Genomic DNA, 15,481 nt, shown 5'->3' on the forward strand with positions numbered 1-15,481 from the left:
TGCTGCTGATTAAGACATACCTAAGAATGAGCAATTTACAAAATAAAGAGTGAAATGGACCTACAGTTCCATGTAGCATGGAAAGACTCACAATCATGGTGGAAGGCAAGGAGGAACAAGTCATGTCTTACATAGATGGCAGCAGCCAGAGAGAGAGAACTTGTGCAGGGGAACTTCGTTTTTTTAAACTATCAGATCTCGTGAGACTTACTCACTATCATGAGAACAGCACAAGAAAGGCTTGCCCCCATGATTCACTGACCTCCTACTGGTCCCTCCTACAACACGTGGGAATTCAAGATGAGATTTGGGTGGGGAAATAGTTAAGCCATATCAGATGGATAGATAAAGACATATTTTATACATCTTTTAAATGTGATGCTTCCTGTACACTTTTGTCACAGGCTGTAGGTCTCAAAAGAATGTAAAAATTACCCCATTATAGTTACCAAACCTTCATTGGGTAATCATTCTAGTTTGCTTAGGATAGCACCAGTTTATGCTCATGGAGTAGAATACAGGTATTGATCGACTTACGACCTATGCAACTTACGACCATTCGACTTTATGACCACAATCGCTAGCCACGACTGCTCCGCGTCTGGCAGCGCAAACGTTGCCCAGCTGGGTGTACGACAGTGTGGACCAGCTTCCGGCAGCACTACCATCTCCACGTGCATATAGCCTACTCAGCTTACTATCAAACCATGTTATGACCTGTCTGTCAGAACCAATCATGGTCGTAAATCGAGCACTAGCTGTACAGAATTTTGCTGAAGAAACAATTATCTCCAAATATTAAAATACCATTTGTCCTGGATTTTTTTAACCAAGTGCTATTGTATATAGCTGCATTAAAATAATGCATGGGATGGGCATGATAAATCACCACTTGGTACTTTAAATTCTGCCATCAACTTTTCCAGGGGTGTGAGATATGGAGCTATACATAAGCAGAAACTTAATTTTTTAACATGCAGATAATATGATAATATAGCCAGTAATAAACTACCTCTGTTTCAATGCTGTCCAGATGCAAATTTTATTGTGTCAATCATTCAAATACAGCTTGTAGGACTTGGAAGACCCCAGCAGCCAAAAATAGCTAATTTCTCCTTATTTCAGTTTGTATGAAGAGAAGGTTACTAATAATGCTGCACTTCCAGCACTGGACTTCCGGGCTGCCACTGAGCACGGTCAGTGAGAGTCACAGGAAATTATGAGTTATGTTTATGTTACATATAAGAGGAAAATTGAGGCTACCAGTCTCATCATAGGGTTTATAGATAATTGCCTGTATGTTCTTGCTATAGAGGTTTGGTCAATTATTGTGTGGTACAAAACAGTGGTTGGTAAACTGTAACAGTAAGCCAAAAACACCTTCCACTTATTTTTGTAAAAAAAGTTTTATTGATATGGTGAAATTCACACATTTATGTATGTCTGTGGCTGCTCTCATGCTATAATAGCAGAGTTGAATCATTGTGATTGGGACCATATGGCTCAAAAAGTCTAAAATATTTATCATCTAACCCTTTACAGAAAGTTTGCCAGCCCTTGGTATAAACGTACAACTATTTACATATTTTATTATACACTGATGAACATTTCTTATTCTACAATAAATGCACATAGAGGAAGAAGTTCAAAAGAAACAATTTACTTTTGAATAAAATTTAGTTTCAAATTTATGTTTTCCTAGAAAATTGATGATAAATATGTAGTTGTCCCTAAACTGTGCCACTATTAATTATTCACTGTAGGATATTAGTGACATTACTGACTGTATACAAACCAGAATACATACATTAGTTGAGGAACCATCAGCATTCTACTTTTTAAAATGTTAGTAAATATTTTAGAAGACTGTCTCCTGATGATGGGTTAGGTGCATAAGCAGAAGGTCTTCTTACATATCACTTTGTGAAGCATGACTTTTCGTTTAGATCAAATGACTGTCCCAAAATTATTTTTCTCATTTTTTATTGCAAGTTCCTCTGTGCATACAAAAAGTAAAGTGACAGTTGTCAAAGTGTCAGATCAACTAGTAGACAACTTCATGCACAGTTAGAAAATGCCAGCTTGGGCTGGGTGGGTGGCTTTCTCCTGTAATTCCAGCACTTTGGGAGGCCAAGGCCAAAAGTTTGAGAACAACCTGGCCAACAAGGCAAAATCCTGTCATACTAGAAATACAAAAAATTAGCCGGCTGTGGTGACATGCACCTGTAATTCTGGCTACTCAGGATGGTAAGGCAGGAGAATCACCGGAGCCTGGCAGGCAGAGGTTGCAGTGACTAGAGATTCACCACTGCACTCTAACCTGGGTGAAACAGTGAGTCTCTGTCTCAAAAAATCAAAACACAACAAAACCTTCAAATTTATAATCAGTTAATTCCAATAATGGTTTGATTTTTCCCTCCAATGTATTAAAATAAAGTTTTGCAAGGTTGTTCTTCCAAAGGCAAGATATCTGACAATATTGGTAGTGCTATTGCGAATTTGTGAATTCAGCAAAAATATTTTAAAATAAAGTTATTGGTTTCTGTGGTGAAATTTTAAATATACATTTTGTTAAGTAGGTAGCATAATACATTGTTTTGATCAAATATAGAAAAGTGTGGAGCAGAAAATATAAGAAATGTACTGTGGTTCACCCATAATTCATATTTTGATTCAAATTAGTCATGATATTCACACAACTGAAATAAAAATTATAGTTGCAAAATTCACAAATAATTTTAAATGTTAAATACTTATAGAGTAATGGAACTAATTCATTGTGACAAAACTGTTATTTAAAAAATTGTAACATGGCATAATGTGCTTTTTCTTGCTGCTTTTCATCAACATTCACATTTTAGAAATGTTTAAGTCTCAAAAGAATGACTTTGAAAATGAAACTAATGGCCCTGAGACACTTTGACATTTTAATAACAGAATCCTCTAAGTTTGGCTACATCTTGCTCAAAATCAGTTTCAAGAATTTAATTAAACAGCTAAAAAAAATTAAGTATCAAATCAGTTTTTAACATTACAATAAGTTACATTTTTAAAATAAAACACTAAAGTTTTTTTTCTTCCAAGATGCAAGGAGACACTTAGCAAATTTAAAAACAGTTCAAAAGTGTACAAGATTTTAAATATTATAACAGTGTTTTGGAATAGCTGAATTTGTGAGAAACATTTGAGGGGGCTCCTAAATTTCAAGAATAAACTTACATACTAGAGCATAACGGAAATAAGTTGAGAGGGTCGACAAATATATGGCATCTAATTTAGCCAGTCTAAAGAATAATAAATAGAAATGCATACAAATATATTTACATTTAGTGTAACACACGCAAAAAAAAGAAATCATTTACTTAATTATTATCTTGAAAAATGTTATCTAACAAATTGATTTTGAATAGAATAAAATATAGGGCTCTGATAAAAATATTTTATCTGCATATTTTATACCAAAAAACATTTAATAATATCTTCTTTCTAGCAGACTTTTTTTTTTTAATGAGCAGAAACCTCAACATGTGTTCAGTAAAAATATCCATAATTTAACATTTCATGGTTAAGAAGTATCAAGTAAAGACATTAAAAATTTCAAATTCATTGATCATAAATACAAGTTTGAAGAAAGATATTAGTAATTTTATGGTGAAAAGCGTGTAAACTAGCGTTCAAACTCTTCTTATGCTATAAAACATTATCTGCATTTTGATTTAATCGTATTAAACAAATTGATTTATTAACTTTACCATAAAATAGTTCAGTATATATAACCTCTAAAAGTATATTTTTCAATAATAAAGGAAATAGTTCGCATTTAATTTGAAATACATAAAACTAAAATTGTTTGTGCATATGTATATGTATATATGCATTTTTACCTGAATATTGTTCATCACAGTCCCAGATGAAACTATTTGAAGTAATATTGCTGCAGTTTCCATGGAAACAGATACGTGGTTGACATTGGCCAATTATTTCTGAGCAATTCTTTCCTGTAACATTGAAAAAACATTTATTTACATTGCATGTCAATGTTATAACCATTAGTTTCCTCAATTCTTTAATAATGAAAATATCAAATTATGACAAATGTAATTTCAGCCATAAAACCATGCTACACAAAGATGCATTTAAATTGAAATAAAAATTAATTTTGATACTTTATGTAAGTTTTTCATCTTCTGACTCCAGACTATAATATCCAAGTATTTTTTTCTGGATACTGGTATTTGAGCTTTACTTAATTTACATAATTTTTTAAAATTTTAATTGTGTTCATGGTAGTTAATATTAATACATGTAATAAGTACCAGTTTTTCAACATACACTAATAGCATTGCAGTGGTAATTTACAAAGTGACACATTCAAATGTGTATTGTGTCACAGCCTTTATTCCCTAGTCAAGGAACAATTCAAAAGGAGAAATGGCTGCCTGGATTCTCAAAATAGGTGCACAAACTTGCAAATTCAACACTTATTTGCCCTTGTTGACATATAAAATTTCCAAATCTCACTTACACATACTATTGTAGTCCCCCTCTATCATAGTGGGACTTTAGAGATTGTCTATTAAATTGATTTATCATTCACTCCAAATCAGCAATTTGAGAGCTTTCACTTTTTCTCTAGCCTGCCTTAACTTTAATCACCTGATACACCCCAGCATAAATCAGGGATATAACTTGCACCTTCTATCACTCTATCATAGTGGGACTACAATAGTATGTTTAAGTGAGATTTGGAAATATAGCCTTCCATAACAAACTAGTTCTATGCAAAGTTAATCATCTTATAATACTCTTAGTAGAGGAATGTGCCTTGGAAATCCCAGGGCATACCAAGTGGACAAATGTTACAAAACAACTGCATGTAAATTTGCAATATGCTGTTTACCCTCAGTTTAATTAAGCTCTTAATTTATAAGTAGTTTTTGCCTCTATCATTGATGTCTTTCAAATTCCGTCTATACTGACATCCCTGCTTCACTAATGCAGAACTCCTCTTTCTTCATTTACCTCCAAGCAACCTTAAACATAATAAAAATATAAATGAAAATGTAAATAAAAATTATTCTTTCAAAATGTTTTCCAAACATAAAAATTAAATTAACAGTAGAATGCTCAATAGGCCATGACATAATTAAAACTTAGTGAGTTTTATAAGCTAAATTTTGCCCACCCATCTCTGTCAAATTCATATGTTGCAGTCCTAACCCTTAGTATCACAGAGTTTCTGTATTTAGAGACAACATCTTTAGATAAGTACACAACTAAGGCTAAGCAAGGTTAGTAGTGTGTGTCCTAATCCAATATGACTGATGTGCATCTAAGAGGAGAATGTTTGTACACATACATACAGGGAAATGACAATGTAAAGACATAGGGAGAAGATAGCAGTCTACGGAGCAGTCAAATAGGTGTCAGAAGGAACCAAACCTACCAATACCTTGATCTTGGACTTTTGGCATCTAAAACTGTGAGAAAATAAGTTTCTGTTTAAGCCATGCAGTATATACTTTGTTAGGACAGCTCTAGCAAACTAATGCAGTGAGCATTCTCAATTATTCTGGCAAATCTACATACTTCATTTTCTTCTGAGATTTTATAATTGAAGTAATTATTTATAATTAAAGTGGAAAATGGAGTATTCTTAATGTTATAAAAATAATGAAGCACTATCTAGATATTTTTATACTGCTCAAAGTTGAATGGTTGAAAGCACCTATGGCTGTAAGAAAAAAAAAGCAAAAAAGAAAGAGAGAAAGAAAAAGCAAGGAAGGAAAGAAAGAAAGAAAAGGAAATGAAAGAAAAAAAGAAGGAAGGAAGGAAGAGGGAAGGAAGGGAGGGAGGGAAGGATAAAAGTAAGTAGGGAGGGAGGGATGGAAAGGAGGAAGGAAAGAAAAAAGAAAGAAATCTTAAGAAGCAAACCACTCTATGCAATTATAATAAAACCACCAAAACAATATCCCATGAACTATGAATACATACATTCAAATTAATATTCCAACATATGGTAGAAATTTTCTGGCCAAATATCCTTTAAAACTCTTTGGACAGGTGAAAACGGATGCTTTAGAGATTGTCTATTAAATTGATTTATCATTCACTCCAAATTAGCAATTTGAGTGCTTTCATTTTTTCTCTAGCCTGCCTTAGCTTTAATCACCTGATATGCCCCAGCATAAATCAGGGATATAACTTGCACCTTCTATCACCAATGCCGGTACAGTCAAATTAGAATTTGATCCACGTTATAGAGACAATATATTCAGTGGCTATTATTGGTATTAACTTCTGTAATGATCTTGGTACCGAGCTTCTATCAAGTCCAAAATGACTCTTTGAAAGATTGGATTAGGTGAATTTTACAGGCTACAATGGTTTATTGAGATCTTCCATTAAATATTTTCTTTTGTTTTGTTTTGTTGTTTGTTTTGGAGAGTTATTAAGCCAGAGGAAGGGCAATCTAAAAACATGTAAATTATGCTACCTGAGGCTAAAGTGACGTTTGAAGGGAATAAAACCCTACTTCAGAATATACCAGAGGAATTTGGGGTCATTGGAGGAAAGTGAGGAGAAAGACTGAAAAACTGTAGGAAACATTTACCACCAATGGAGTCAGCCTCAGACACATAGGAGAAGGAATCCCCCTAAAGCCTGCCTAACAAAATTACAGTTAAATCCCAGCAGGTGATCTGCTCTAGACATAGCTCTGCTCTGACCTTCCTTCCTCTTTTATGACCAAAATACACTACCAATCTGCTATTTTCCTATACTGTTATTACCAGCCATGTCAAATATTTCTCTGTGTTAGAAAAATATTTCTCTAATAAAGAAAAATGGTCTTACCTATTTTACTTGTAATTCTCCATGCCAAGTCTGTCAAACTCTAAATAAAATAAATTCTCACTCTGTCACCCAGGCTGGAGTGCAATGGCTCAATCTCGGCTCACCTCAATCCCTGCCTCCCGATTCAAGGGATTCTTCCGTCTTAGTCTCTGGAGTAGCTGGGATTACAGGTGCTGGCCATCATACCCGGCTAATTTTAGTATTTTTGTAGAGATGGGGTTTCACCACATTAGCCAGGCTGGTCTTGAACTCCTGACCTCAGGTGAAACGCCCACCATGGCCTCCCAAAGTGCTGGAATTACAGGCTTGAGCCACCGCGGATGGCCTCCCCATTAAATCTTATTACAGAGCCTCTTCAACTTTGGCTCCAATGAAGTCGGCCTCGGGCACATAGGAGAGGAAATCCCCCTAAAGCCTGCCTGACAAAATTACAGTTAAATCCTTGCAGGTGATCTGCTCTAGACACAGCTCTGCTCTAACATTCTTTCCTCTTTTATGACCAAAATACACTACCAATCTGTTTTCCTAGGCCATTACTACCAGCCATGTCAACTATTTCTCTGTTAGATCATCCTGGTCTTACCTACTTTACTTGAAACTCTCCATGCCAGGTCTGTCAAACTCTCATTAAAATAAATTATTTCACAAGTTTCCAAGCTTTTAACGTTCCCTACATTTCTTCACTCTTGCTCCTCACTTTCCTCCATTGACCTTAAATTCCTCTAGTATATGCTGAAATAAAGAGAGTTTTATTCCCTTCAAACTTCACTTTAGCCTCAGGTAGCATAATTTAAAATTTTTTAGATTGCCCTTCCTCTGGCTTAATTACTCACCAAACATCTGTTCACAACCCTTCCTGATTGTTGCCTCTTATTGAGCTTATTACAATCAGTTATGAATTATAGCATCTTCTTTTCATCCTTGTCACTATCACCTATAAATCACATTTTGCATGCCATACCAACATCGATTTAAAATATTACTCTTGGCTCACAACGACCAGTTTCTCTCCAATCCGCCAAGCAGCTTCAATGACTGCCCTCCCACCATAGTTCCTTGACTTCCTCTACTCAGATGCATACTTCATTTTCAAATTATCACCTGTCCAAATACCATAACCTGGGGCATTTCGTTCAGCGACTAAAAGCTTTTATATCACTCTGATATTCTTATTTTTTAATGTACGAGACATTAAGAATGGATGTTGGGAAACATGTAAATATAGGTATTTCACTATAAAACATGTTTCTAAGAGGCCTTTTCCAGTTAAGCAAAAAGGCTATTTTAGAGGATCTCTAATAGGATTTGCATATGTCCAGAATCTATATTTAGCCAATTCTAAGAAATCCAATTTTTAAAATGTAGTTTCATTTTTGTTAAGTAACAGTTTATGAATTCATTGTACTCTCGATTTTAATAAAATTGTATATCTTAAACAATCTTACCTGTAAATGGGGGATGACAGACACATTCATATCCTTGCTTATCCCATTTTCCTCTTTTATTAATGCAACTGCCATTATTTTTACATGGTTTAGAAGAACATGCATCATGTTCCTGGCAGTATTTTCCAGAAAATGGAGGCTGGCAATGGCAACTATATATCTTGCTCCAAAGTTCACTAAGACATTTACCACGACCAGAGCAAATTTCTGAACTCGGAGATTCCTGGCAGAACTGCTGTTTCACTGTCACATTTAGTCGAAGTCCCAGTGAACAAGGTGATGGACCACTTGCCATGACTGTGATAAAATAATGTGTCCCAACACTCAGCCACTTGGAATTAACAGTGTGCATTCCTTTTAGTCTGCAACCAAAAAGTAACTGATCTTCAGTTGTGGTATTTTGCATACAGTCAATGAAAGATGTTTCCGAAACATTCATCAAATTTATTTCTGGAAATTGAAGAGATGGTTCAGAAGAAATTACAAGGATATCCCCTAATTGAATTTGCAAAGGGCAAATCTGGGGAACAACTTGATTGCCTGAAGTATCTATTTTAGTGTTTACACCCAAACACCAGCAATCTCTATAGAAGTCCACGCAGATGTTTTCTGTTAGTGTCCAATTTACCACATATGATGACGGTTGTGAATGCCATTCTTCCACCAATTGCCGTCTACATGTTTTTCCATTTATAAAGGAGCTGTGAAAAACCACCAGGCTCAGAATGATGATTGACTTGTCAGTCATTTTCAGGCAACTGTATTTTACAGTTTATCATAAAGAATTGCTACAAAATTGTGTTTTAAGTATTGCTGGAAATTTCCAAGCAAAGTTGTTTGAGCGATTCCTGGAATTGGCTTTGTTTCTAACCCCAAAGTGCAAGTAGCTTTGATGACAATGTGCTTTGATGGAGAAACAGAGGAATTCAAATGTTGTAAATATTCCTTTAAACAGAAAAAAACATACATTGTTAGTGAAGTTTTTCCTAAATTACTTAATGATATAAAACATGCCAGCTCCTTCTGTCTATTTAATAAGAGCCTACACTGCAAAGATAGTGTCACTAGCAGCTTGGGACCTTCTTTGGGAAAGAAGGCCTAGAAAAACATGATCAAGATATGTTGATTTGGTTAAGCCCTATATAGTCAGCTGATTTTGAAAAGTTCTGGTTTCATGACATAATTTAGCCAACAATGTACTGCATTTTTTTTTTTACAAAAATATAAACTTTTGTATTTTCTGTTTACACTAAGCTTCAATCTAATCAAAACACAGCACAGACAAGATTATTTTACAGGTGGTTTCAATTTTCTTGAGATATAAGCATTCCTCTTCTGATTAGTTTTCAAAAAACATCTTTAAAACATAAAAAAGTAAAAACCATTTAAATATATTTTTCATGTACTATTTTATGTAAAAACAAGACTTAAAATGCCTGATAGTGACAATCATATTCCTCTTATGAAAATCCAGAGGACGGGAGCTCCCATATATATAAAATTCTGTTGTCTTCATTAACTTAAGTAGGAGTGATGGAAGGTGGCAGATAAAGAGGGAAAAGGAAGTCAAAAGCAATAATTAAAATATTATAAATATAAGTAATATGATAGTAACTGAAAGAAGGAGGTCAGCCTACCAATTCTGTTGGAAGGCATCATTGCTTCTGGAGGTCAAGAAAACATAAAGGATTTCTGAGTTTAATCAATTGACTTTTGTTTTTTGAAGTAACTACCAATTATTGAAGGTTTTCTCTGTGCAAATCACTCTATTACTTGATTAACAAACTGCATTCCTCACAATAAAACTCGAATTTTGAGAGGAAAGGTAAATGACGTCAGTGAAAAAACATGCTCTTTGGATCTCAGTTATGTTATTCATTCATTCAATGTCCTTAGGCAATCAGAGATTTAATTCTCTCCACTTTTAAATAGGTATACTGGGGAAAATTACATCTAATTAACAAGTTGTTATTGAATATTGAATGACTATGTAAACATATATTAATTACTCAGTAAATAGTAGCTTTTTTGTTATTGCACAATTTCACCCAGCAGTTAAGTGGCATATGTTGTATTAAAATTCACATTTTTCAGATTTAAAATATGAGCATTTTCTACTATACCATAAAGATCAATTAAATGTTGTTAAAATAAATTATTTTATGCCATTATATAATTTGTTAATTCATATCAAATCTTTATGGTAAGTCTAATATGTTAATGATCTTAATGGCTATTCTAGATCAGGCAGAAATCAAATTTGAATTGTAAATTACCTCTTTGTAATTTCAGTTCTACATATTATAAATCAATAAAATATAAATGTATATGTGACATAACACAAATATGCATATAGAAAGATAGAATATAACTTCTACAGAACTAAATGTTCTACATAATCATGTTAATTTCAAATATATGAATCATCTTAATTTAGTAGATTTAAATTATTAATCTTGCTAAAAGTTTAAAGAAATACTTTAAAAATGTATATTTGAGCTCAATCTATGTGCAAGGCAATATGCTCAGTACTAGGATTCATCAATGATTCATCAATGATCAGTTGGAATGAAGTATCAATGGAAAGAATTAAGAACCCAATGAAGGAGACAGATCATCAGACAAGCAACAACATTAAATTACTATCAACAAAATAGTCTAGAGGGCTATGAGACATGTAGCAAGGACATTTATCCAATGTAGGAAACAAAGTCTAAGCTAAAATGATGAAATGGAATCATCTGGGAAAATTGTCAAAGGAAAAATGTTCCAGGAGAGAGTATCTATCTAAAGATTTTGAGATGAATGTGACACTGGATGCCTTTAAGTGTGTAAGAGAAGTGAACTTTTCTCATTAAAGAGGGAAAAGGAATTACAATTAAAGATAAGCACTTGATTTAGGAAGAGATTATATCAAGAAGGAGCAGCCATTCTTGGTAAAGAAGGTCATATTTTATCTGAGAGCAATGAAGATTTCAAATAGGTGATTAACAACCAAAAAAAATTAAATCCTCACTTAACTTTCTCCATACGTTCTTGGTAACTGTGACTTGAAGCAAAACAACATATGTCAAAATCAGAATTTTTCTCTCTTCAATATTACAGTGAAAAGACATTGATAAAACAATGTTATATGACGACCAGCATGCTGCATGTCGTTTTGCTTAAAGTCACAATTTTGAAGAACCTGTCAGCTACACTGAGAGATCACCGTGTTTTAATACCATTAGTCTAGTTTCAGAGTGAGGAACATATTGGTGAGTGGAATTAAAAGAATTGAGACGCTTGTGGAGGAGACAACAGCACTAATCTAGTGAAACAATAATGAAGACTGATTAGTACAGAGGTAATACAAGTATAGCAGTGGTGGAGTCCATAAATATTGAAATGGCATAATTACTACATCTCCAAGACTGTTGACCTAAGGAAAGAGAATAAAATCCAGGAGGACCAGATAGAGCAATACCACAGCAAAGAAGAGGAAGAAGTCTGATTCACTTATGCATACATTCAACTGAAGATCTACCTGAGTCATTGCTAGCACACATGTTCAGAAATCAATTATACATACATTTATGACCACAAGAGAAAACTGCGAATCACTAGGTAATACTGAAAAGCTTTTGTACCTGTAAATCACAAATTTACAGTAGTAGGAACCTACACAGGTATATTATTTTCCCAGTAGCTTAGTTGAAAAGGATACAATAAAGATTAAATAGCAAATGAGTTAAACACAGTCACTAATTTATTTCCACATGTAAATGCAAAGAAACAAATTACATTTGCATTGAAGCAAAATTAGGTCTGTGTGACATTTTTAGACTGACTGCAGATGTGAGCTCTCATTATTGTGGGGCTAATCCCATGCTTCTTAGAACACTCTAGGTCTCTAATTATTGTGCATTTATGTTTTCAAAGAGAAAGTGGCTTGATGCATTGCATTTCTGCCTTCTGCAAATTTAAATATATAAAAATAGCAGCAAAGGAAAAAATATATACCACAACAGAATAACATCTATGAAGTCACTTTGTATCTATACATAGTGAATATAAAATCCTTTGGATTTTATTGGGAACAGAGTAATATAAACATTATAAATTTGAAAAAGTTGATGTGATTTTTGACTTAAAAGATATGATGTTATGTGTCTCAGCTTTTCATTTATAAAGACATTCTTTAAACCCTGTCAAAATAGCAAGCCAAATGGCATTCTCCTCAATTCTAAACACACATATTGATGATAGTGTGTTTAAGAGTTAAAACCTGGAAGTAATTTTATCCCATGTGATATTACCATTAATATCCTATAAATTATTGAGACAAGAATTCCAGAAACCCAGAACTATGATGGAGCCATAGACAGCATTGCACATAATTCCTACCATAACCTCAATTGGCTGGTTATGTTCCCAGGAAAGTATTTCACAGGAAAATATGTGTAATTTCAGATGAATATGAACTGTATCACTATTATAGTAGCTTTGTAGTTAGGTTATTCCAAGAAATAAAGCCCTACTTAAATTCAGTAGTTAAGAAAACATGAACAGTATTTCTTCCTTTCACAAATAGCTGTCATCTTAAATGACATCTTTTAAAAAAATAAGGATATAGGTTTAAACAAATACATTTTATATAAAATAATTTTAATAGAACAAGCTCATCATAATAGTTGGCATATAATAGGCATTCAATTAAAGATAGTTGAGTCAAGATTGGAGATAATGAATGTAATTTATTTCAATCAATATACAATATTATGAAATGTGGAAGCCTTTAAAAATCTTTTAGTTGATTCCATACACCTAATATTTTTCATGTTTCACTTCTTTAAGAAGTATGACCTCCACAATAAGTAGCTTTTTATTTGTACAAATTATATGTTGTACTTTTAAACTATATACAAAGAGGAAAACTAGAAATAGAAAAAAAATTACCATGTATAAACGTTCTCATAATTTATGCCTGTACTCTAAAAAGTAAACAGCAAATTTTACCTATCACAGATTTGACTAAAATTATAGGAGGGGAGTGAAAATGCGTGTTTCAGAAATGCTACTATAGCTACCAGCAGTGAGGAGGATGAACAGTTTAGCAAGAAGACTAGAAAAGGGAAAAAAAATGGTAAATTTTAAAAATAAAACTGAGATTGAGTAATGAAGAAGAGACAGCTGATTTATTCGTTATTTTTAAGGGAGTAATGACTGATTTACCAGATAGCTTATGCAGCTACTATGTGGGAGACACCAATCCTTCTTTAGTACACTGTCTTGCTTATCACAATGACCCTGTGAAGTAAATAGTCACGGCCCCATTTTAAAAATGAGAAAACTTAAGTCAGCATAGTGTCCAAAGAAATAAAAATAAAAAGAGTAAAAAATCAAAATAAAATGAGAAAACTGAAGCACAGAAAGAGTAAGGACTTGCCCAAGCTCACACAATCAATAAGCAGTGGTGTATGTATTGACCTGATTGCAAAACACACACTCTCAGTCACATTTGCCATCTTGTAGAAACATGCGCACATCCTGTTAGGCTTCTGAAGCAAAGGAGACAGAAAATTTAGGAGAAATTCCTTACGTGATTGCCAGTAAGGAATAGGATTAAATAAAGTGGCTCAGGCAAAAGATGCCAGAAAATGCTGGAGAACAATAATATTCAAGAGACAGGTAAAAAGTATCTCAAATTATCCTTGCATTTTGTTAAGAAAAAAAAAACAAAGAAAAAAGTTCAGAATTTTTAGAGTTAGCACTTTTGTAAATTATGAGATGAGCTTACGATATTTGATGATTATAATGGTGGTAACCCCAGTAAATGGTTAGTCGATGTTATAAGAGCAGATAGATTTTAGCGATATGGCGGGATTAAGGGAGAGAAAAATCAAATTAGAAAACTCTGAAAAAAATTGTCTAAGAAAGAAAAGTAATTAAACAAGCTGCCAAAATAGAGTTAAAATCGCATTTATTACATCAACTTCTTCATAAAGCTGTGTTTACACTCAGACTTAGGTTGAGCATCAATCGCTCTACAAGTGCCTTCACAGAAGACGCTTTTTGAAGAAGAAATAATAGGCAAATATGTACCTTCATTTAGTTCCCTGGAAATCATGTTATTTCTGTCTCTCAGATTTATATAATCCTACACTGAATAAACAGCAAGGAATGAGGTGATTGTAGGGAATGTGCAGGATCAGTGATGTCAGGAGGTAGAAAGAGCGGCAAGACTGAGCGTCACAGATGAGCTGAAGAATGAAGTGCATCATAGGTTAGTCTTGAGGATGGGGGAAGGTCAGAACTTTTTGTTTTGCTCATTATACAGCTACTTACAAATGTATAATTTTATAATGCTTTTTAACATGCTTAAATGGTTAAAGATTAAATTTAATATGTCATTATTTTAAAATTCCTTTTTAATTCACATGCTCTATGAGTGGGTCACAGAAATTTTAAATGGCTGTATTAATGAGTACTTATTAGAAACAGAGTCTGTCTTCTGTGAAATGAAATCGGTTTTATGTAAGTAATCTAGACTAGAAAATAATTGACCATAATATACTATATCACTGAGAGTCCGTGTATACATGTGCCTTTGTGTGGGAGGAGCAGGGGGGGTATACGCAGTCTTCATCTCAATCTGAATTATCACAGCAATTGTTATTGTTATTTTGTAGATGATTAAAATGAGAGCATAAATGATTACATTGAGGTTTTATTATTCGTCTCTTTCAAAATCGTGGTTCCTATCTTTTGACAGAGGTAATATATTTTTTCCAGAATACTTTCTATTGTAATGAGGAAAAACTACATTTAAGAAAAACACATTATAGCTGCCATAATCCAGTTGGTCTACAGTATCTGGATTAAAAGTGGTAAAGAAATGGAAAGAAACAGCAATATATTGTAATTTGAGTAAAGAATGAATGACGCTTGGTAACTCACTGAATATAGAGTATAAATGACTTACTATTCAAGAACTATCATTTCGATTGCAATTATAAATTTTGTATTAACTTTTCTTTATCTTGTGGTTAAATTTTTATCAAAATACTTAATCTCATATATGACATTATAAAATGTATAAAGATTATTATTGACATATTAAAATATGCTCTAAGAAATTAGAATCATTTTGTAACACTATAAACTTGCCTTAAAATATATTATCTAGACAACTTTGCCAT

At 33.3% G+C, this 15,481-nt stretch overlaps 1 protein-coding gene across 2 annotated transcripts in view; it reads right to left on the bottom strand.

The window, feature by feature from the left end:
* Positions 1-15,481, bottom strand: part of LOC108293303 (protein eyes shut homolog) — a 377,364-nt gene that overhangs the window by 195,419 nt on the left and 166,464 nt on the right. For both annotated transcript variants that reach the window (XM_037733480.1, XM_037733481.1), the window contains exons 2-3: positions 8,301-9,245; positions 3,885-3,998 (exon numbers count right to left, since the gene is read on the bottom strand). In XM_037733480.1, the coding sequence (XP_037589408.1) occupies positions 3,885-3,998; positions 8,301-9,048 (862 nt within the window). In that variant the 5' untranslated portion in view covers positions 9,049-9,245. The remainder of the gene's footprint in view (positions 1-3,884; positions 3,999-8,300; positions 9,246-15,481) is intronic.

Source organism: Cebus imitator, unplaced genomic scaffold (genome assembly GCF_001604975.1).
Source record: "Cebus imitator isolate Cc_AM_T3 unplaced genomic scaffold, Cebus_imitator-1.0 Scaffold530, whole genome shotgun sequence".
Lineage (NCBI taxonomy): Eukaryota > Metazoa > Chordata > Mammalia > Primates > Cebidae > Cebus > Cebus imitator.